We start from the raw sequence: 7,342 nt of genomic DNA on the forward strand, positions 1-7,342 counted from the left end.
GATTAAGACTGGATGGCTAAATTGTTTAGCCTTTTCCCTATCTATAGATTTCATGATTACTCATATATAGAGAGAAAGGCAATTCTTGTGCTGATTTGTTTGCCAACTTAGGTCTTAATTGGAAAACTTTGTCTTGGTTTTCTCATATTCATAGTGATATGCTAAAGATTACTTGCTGGACAGGATTGATATCCCTAAGCTAAAAAAATTCTCCTAAGGGGTTTTGGTTTGGTCTCTTTGTGTAGTTGTGATTTTGTTTTTATTGGATATCTTCTTTTTGTTTAAAAAAAAAGAACGCAAATGGAAATCAAACAAAATCTAATACATATTTAACATAAGATAGGAAAAGATGCTTTGGTTCCCTTAGGTTACATGAACACCATGGAAATCAGATAGCAACTAGACTGATAGATACATAGCATTGCCTAAAGTTACTTAACTTAACAAGCTCTCATCATTTTTCATTCTTAATCCAACAGTATACAGTCACCCTAAAAGTTGACTGTAGAGAATCTGAGTTCACTCTTATTCAATACACATACATATAGTGTTTTGCGCAATCGACATCGATCTACAACATGATTTAATTTGGCAACATGCCATTCAAAGCTGCCGAGACAAACCCAGTTATTACTTTGGAAAGTTGTGTCACAAATTGAAGATCAGATTGTTTAACATGTTCCTTTATCTGATTGCTGTAATTATTTCCAACATCATGAAACCTATCCCAAAGCATAACTCCTCCATAGTTAGAAGTAGGTTTAATGTAAGGAAGAACCTTAGTAATGAGATCGTTTGGTGGTATATAACCACCACTAGGAGCTGCTTCAGGTGCTGCTGGTAATCCCATGAAAACAGTATTATTTGGTAGAACCAACGATGTCCAAGCACTCCATGATTGTAAGAGCAATGTAGCATCAGAGTTTGCTATATCATATTGGCATGGAGGGTTATTGTAGAACTGAACAAGTACATAATCAAATAACCACGTTTTGATAGCTTTGTCTAGATAGTGATCTGGCATGAAACATTGAGGTGCAGCAGCCAAGTAAAAGTACCTGTTTTGCTGTCTTAGACTGTCAAGATACCTAGCAAGGTCATCCCAATAAAGATTCGAACCTCCTTCAATATCAAAATCAATACCGTCTAACGTAACACTTCCAAGTGGACCAAATCGGCCACTAAGGAAGTTAGTATACAGATAGTCGCCAACATCTTTAGCATCATCTGGTGAGCTAAGGGAGTAAGTTCCAGAAGCACCTCCAATGGAAAGTAAAACTTTGATACCTTTCTGTTGACAGTATTTGATTTCGGGTTCGAGTTTTGTGCATGGACTCCAGTCCCCGCAATGACCGGCGAAGTTCCAGCTTGGAGGTATTCCTGATCCAAAGACATTGAGGAAAGCTAAGAGTACAATCTTGTAGTTACCAGTGTCACATGTTAAGGACAAAGTGCCATCTTCTAGGTTTTGACCCCAGTAGATGGCAATGCCGGCATCGGTTGGTGATGCTTTGACAGTGACTGAGGATATTGTTAAGACTAACAAAAGGATGAGCGTTTGCATTTTGGAACTCATGTTTGGTCTTTTTGTGTGTAGCTGATTTGATTACATTAGATTGATTGAGTAACACTTTTATAGAATTCTTATGCTAAGGTTGTGTGCCATTTAAAACATGTGAATAAAAAATAAATATTTGTAAACTATTAAAATTCAACTTCCAGCACACCCAAGTAGACTTTTGGGGATAGGTGTTTTTCAGAAAAATAATAAATATTGCAAGATTATATAATTGTTTTAATAGGAACCCAATAAATACCATTGTTGTACAAGTCCTTATTAAAATAGCTATTGTGGTGTTTCAATGCAAAGTTACCGTGAGTTATAAGAAGCTATATGTATAAATTGCAGAAGTGGAAGATGCAACAAACACACATGTAATACTTTGATTGGCTGTTCTAAATTCTAAAAGTGTTTGTCGGGTTTTACACTTATCCAAAAAAATCTATCACGTTAGATTCCTAACTTCGAGTCACCAATAGAGACGTTAATAATAATTTGTGATCCACATTTTACACGAGGATATTTTAAATAATAGAAAAAAGGTACGTATTTTTTTAAAACATAAACATGATTTTTTTTTAATAAGTGAATTTAAGCGTTAATAAACACCCATTAATGATGAATCGGTTGAACCCTAATTAAATAATTATTGAGTAGTTTATGTTTAGTTGTAGAATTAGAAATGGTGTTGATCGGATATATTACAGTGGAGCGGAGTTTCGGGTACGCTACGTCGATGTAACACCGTTGATCGAAGGATGCAATCACGGTGCTTCCTAAATCAGAGATATTGGACTTGTTACGTTGCAGTTAGGCGGTTTTACGATCTCCGATACGGTGAGCCTATGGGGGGTATCTGCATAGTTAGCACTTCAACGCTCAAGTCAGTTCAGGGTTCAAGATAGTTGGTAGTGAAAGTGGAGATTAGAGATTATGTACCTTAGAACCCTTTACGAATGTATTTAAACCTTGAGCCTGTAGGCTAGATAGTGGGTCTCATGATATTGGGTCTTTGGCCGGTGCGAAGCAATGAGTCCCAAATCTTTGGCCGACATGGAACAATTTCCCCCAAGACTCGTCGGGCATGTTTGATGTCGAGAGAGTCTTTCAAAAATAGTGGTCGGTCTCAAAGGAATTTCATCCAGGCGTCGGTTGGCATGCATCGCTTTGGTTTTGCCAATGCGTGATGCGAATGCGGGCATTAAATGCAATCCTATCATTGAAATGTTTTGTTATTTTTTCTTTGACGTGTGATCCGAAAAGGTATGGGGTGACGTGACTCAGCTTCCTGTTTACTTGAGTGCAACTATCTTCCTAAGATGAAATTTGTTAGTAGATTTGTCTTTATTTCCTACTTTCAATCTGATATATTCGATTGCATTTGCATATATAAAGATGGAGAGAGAATGTGAAAAAACTTTTTAGCCTTCTCGTAGACTAAGTTTCCCTTGTCTCTTTGATTTTTTCCCTCTTATTTGAGAGCACTTACTTCCCAGGGTAACCGCCGTCGCACATTCATAACTTTAAAGCACTACAGCTTCGATTTTCCAGTTTCCTTCCTCGTTTTAATGCCTTCACCTTCCTACTTCAAGGTACCTTTTCTTCTTCTAAGATTTTACTCAAGTTTTTATCGCATTTTTATTATGAATGAGTGAAAACCCTATTATCGTCAAGAGTGACTTGGAGGATAGTGTTTCTTCATTTTCAAAAAAAGAAATGGAGTTCGAATCACATTCCTTCCCCTCTGTCAATGAGGGTCTTGAATCAGTAATCATCATTTTGAGTGATGATTCGAAGATGGATGAGTCGGCTCGAGAATCTCTAGTAGATGAATCTCTTTCCATGAATACTTCAAAATCTTTGTTTCTTGTGAAACCCGACATGGGTGAAAACCTTGTTGAGGGACCGATGCCTCCTCCTATTTTGATCTAGGCGAACATAGAGGTCGTCAGTCAAAGGAAGGAAAGTGTTGGTTGCTTCATCCAAACATATCGAGAGTCAATTGGTCATGACCCTAGTGACGCTGAAATTGCTTGTCATTTAGAGTGTCAAGGGCGACAGGATACTGTGTCCTGAGTCAATCTCGATGATCATCATAAATCTGATGTGTTGACTTGTAAGGGTATTCGATTAATAGAGTCGGTTAATGTGAGTAGGTACCATTGGATGGCTGCTAAAATAGTCAGGACTTTTTCTATTATGTACACCATTGAAGTCGTAACCCATGCCAACATCATAATTGGTAATTCCTTGGATGGGCGATTCTACTAGTAGGTTAGGATGAGATGGTATGCAACTCTTTCGAGGATTTCTTAGTTCCCTTGTACGAGTGTCTCTTTACCAGGTTAAGAATACATATGCCCTTCTCTGATTTAGAGGTGGTTGTGATGAACTACCTAAAAAATTTCCCCTCACAGCTTCATCCTAGAGTATGGGCCTTCGTGGCGGTGTTCCAATTTTGTGTCGGGTAAAAGTCTTGGAAACCTTCATTGGGGCTCTTCTTCGACCTCTTCTTCGTGGTTCGTCCTTTGCTGGATGATACTCGAGATCAAAGATTAATCTCCCTTCATCCTCAAGTACCTTGGTTCAACCCTTTAGTTTCTTAATGAGGGGACTTTTTGGAGCATTTCTTACTGGTGAAACTTGTCACTTATGAGACACATATGGCCTTCTGCTCGTCTTCGGCTCCTATGGGGAGTGCCCATTCTTGTTGAAGTGGTTTTCGAAAATATTGGTCCATAGCTCATTTTTACCGGCCTATCCCTTCTTATCATTCTGGTTTAACTCCTTTGTCTTCCTAGGAAGTGAAAATAAAAGAGGATTTATATGCTTGGTATCAAGGAGTCGGATATGAAGAAGGGTTTGGTCCCAATGAAGTATTTTCCTTTCAGCAAAAGAGAAGTCGAATAGATACCTACACAATCATTAGTGCCTTTGAACATTCTGAGAGACAAAAACTCTTTGGTGAGAATGGGGATACATGCGCCCCCTTTTTTAATAGTGCAACTTGTGCTTTCGCAGATATCGTGAATCAGTTGAGTCAATTGCCGAAAGCTCTGATGCACGCTTGTGAATGATCAGGGTCTTATTGTTGGCTTATTCGCCCCTATGCTGACAACACTTATTGTTGTTTCTATATTTGTCCCAGAGGTTCGGATTCCTGTCATGGTGATTGCTCCAGAAGAAGTCGAAATTATTGTTCTGGTCCCGACTCCTGAAATGGGTCGGTTGGTTGCTACCGTAGCTGATTTATCTACTTGGGGACCTTCACGTTCTCCTTCCTTTACCAAGATGGGTCGGATGATAGTTTGTTCACTTTTGTTGAATAAGGTTCTCTCAAATAGGCTCGCTTTGAGGAAGTTGTAGAGCATGATGCTTTGACTCCTGATAACGCGAAAATATATCGTATATTTGACTTGACTTGCATTGCTTTTTACTTATTTTCCATAGCATTATGCCGTATTTTATGTTTATTTCAGGTATTTATCAAATAAGAAGTGTATGTGCGAGCAAAGCGGGAAAAGAGCAAAAAAGAAAAGGAAAAGGGAAGAAAATGAAGAAAATAGTAATGAGTGGTGCCCACCACAAGCAAGTGTGACGCCCACCACCACATGGCAAAGGGTGGTGCCCACCACAAGCAAGTGTGGCATCCACCACCACATAGAAAGGGCGGCGCCCACCATAAGCATAGGTGTGGCTCCCACCACAAAGCAATGAGTGGTGCCCGCCACCAAGCAAGGTGTGACGCCCACTACCTAGGATGGTGGCACCCGCCACCAAACCACTTCCTCCTTATTTTTCTCCATGCTCCATTTTTTTCGGTCAACCAACCGCGCCCACTACGAGATCTTCAAGGAAACTTTCAAGGTAAGGATTGGGGGGTATAAATCAGGGTTTCAGTCTTCAAGGAAAGGACCGTCTCTTTTAGCCAGAATTTTATTGCTAGCATTTTAAGCAGATATTTACTTGTAAAGTAATAGATTCTCCACATCGGGGGACTATTGCGACTTTAGTTTTAGAAAATGATTTTTATTGTAATCCTGTACCTGATTTGTCAAGCGTGCCGACATTATTTGAATTCAAGAACCAGCATTAATTCCAGTTTTTCAGTCTATATTCAAGGTTCTATTTTAATTGTTATTTTAATTACTTATGCTTTGTCTTTGTTTAATTATTATAATAGCATGTTTGTTCTCAAATTCATGTTTGGCTAAGCCATTCGATATCGGTATGTAAAGACCGTCAAAATGACCGGATTCGTTAATAATTGGTGTTGACCTTTATAAACTATTTTTCCGGTTATAGTTTCTTGTTCTAAAATTAAAATTGTTTTTGTACGAGAGTACAAAGCAAACAAGGGTTACGGTCAATAAAACGAGAGTTTGAGGTTTTAACTAGATAGCTGAAACTAGACATTAATTCTAAATACAGCGATATCGCTTTAGGATTAATTAGAATTTATTGATTTCCAAAAATTAATTTTAATTCAAATGAGACAGCGAGAGCGAAGCATTCTGGTTTAAGAGTATAGTCAGAGTCAATAACACGAGAGTGTGAGATAAAGTCTTTTAAATAAATAATTTCTACTGAAAAGTATTTTGACGTTTGAGATTACACCAACTATTTATCGAATCCCCGAAGTTTGATTAGTTACATAACGATATCCCACTATTAAATATTTCTACTAAAGTTTAGTTTTCTTAATATTTATTTCTTGTTGTCCCTTAACCCCTAGTGAAATAATTAGCCTTAGATTTACGTAGTAACATTAGATAAAGGTAAGTTCGATTATTAGTCCTTTGGGTTCGATAATCTTTAAAACTACACGATACGACTGTGCATTTGCAGTCATGAATCCTATAGACATACTAAGTCGCGATCAAATTTTTGGCGTCATTGCCGGAGACTAATTTAGTCGATATCGTAACTCCAGTGTTGTGCAGTATAGACTAAGGCAAGCAAAACTATTTCTTTTTTAATTTGTCGATTGTATGCCAAGTACTCGCTCTCAAGGCGAGAAATTAAAGCTACCATTCGATGAACCAGAGTGTTATATAAGATTAGAACGCCAAATACGTGAATATCGTATCAAGTACAATTTTCCCGGTCCTAATATCCCTATTCCAGAACCAGTTATAGAACCAAAGATGGCTGAAGGACCGCAGAACCGCCCTCTCAAGTACTATGCCATCCCTTCGCAGGATGAACCACATAACAACTTCGCAGCCCCTGCCATCGAGGCAAATAATTTTGAGCTAAAACCTTTGTTGTTGTCAGCCGTACAACAAAACCAATTTTCTGGTAGTCCCATGGAGGACCCGAACCTACATTTGTCAGTGTTTTTGCAATACGCAGACACAGTAAAAGTGAATGGTGTCAGCCCCGAAGCAATAAGACTACGTCTTTTCCCTTTCGCATTAAGAGATAGAGCTAGAGCTTGGCTCCAGTCTCTACCGTCCAACTCTGTCACTACGTGGAACGAGTTGAAGAAAGTTTTCTTAGCACGGTATAGAAGAGTGGTTGATCATCCATACCTTTTACAATGATCTCTTGTACAACACAAGATTGACAATAGACGCCGTCGCGGGTGGCGCACTGATGGATAAACCCTATAATAAGGCATATCAACTTATCGAAAGTATGGCCCAGAATCACTATTAGTGGGGAAGTGAAAGAACCTCCGTAGAGAAACCTCCAATGAAAGACGGTATGTACGAAATAAGCAGTCTTGACCCTGTCAATGCTAAGGTTGATGCTCTCACTCAAAAGATAGAAAACCTG

The 7,342-nt window shown here is 38.7% G+C and overlaps 1 protein-coding gene across 1 annotated transcript; it reads right to left on the minus strand.

Annotated features, from left to right (window-relative positions):
• Positions 1–301: 301 nt before the first annotated feature.
• LOC127135496 (hevamine-A) lies at positions 302–1,652 on the minus strand. Its single transcript, XM_051062183.1, has one exon. It carries the CDS (start codon positions 1,574–1,576, stop codon positions 584–586), a length of 993 nt encoding a protein of 330 aa, XP_050918140.1. The 5' UTR covers positions 1,577–1,652; the 3' UTR covers positions 302–583.
• Positions 1,653–7,342: the final 5,690 nt, after the last annotated feature.

Source organism: Lathyrus oleraceus, chromosome 1, assembly GCF_024323335.1.
Source record: "Lathyrus oleraceus cultivar Zhongwan6 chromosome 1, CAAS_Psat_ZW6_1.0, whole genome shotgun sequence".
Classification (NCBI taxonomy): domain Eukaryota; kingdom Viridiplantae; phylum Streptophyta; class Magnoliopsida; order Fabales; family Fabaceae; genus Lathyrus; species Lathyrus oleraceus.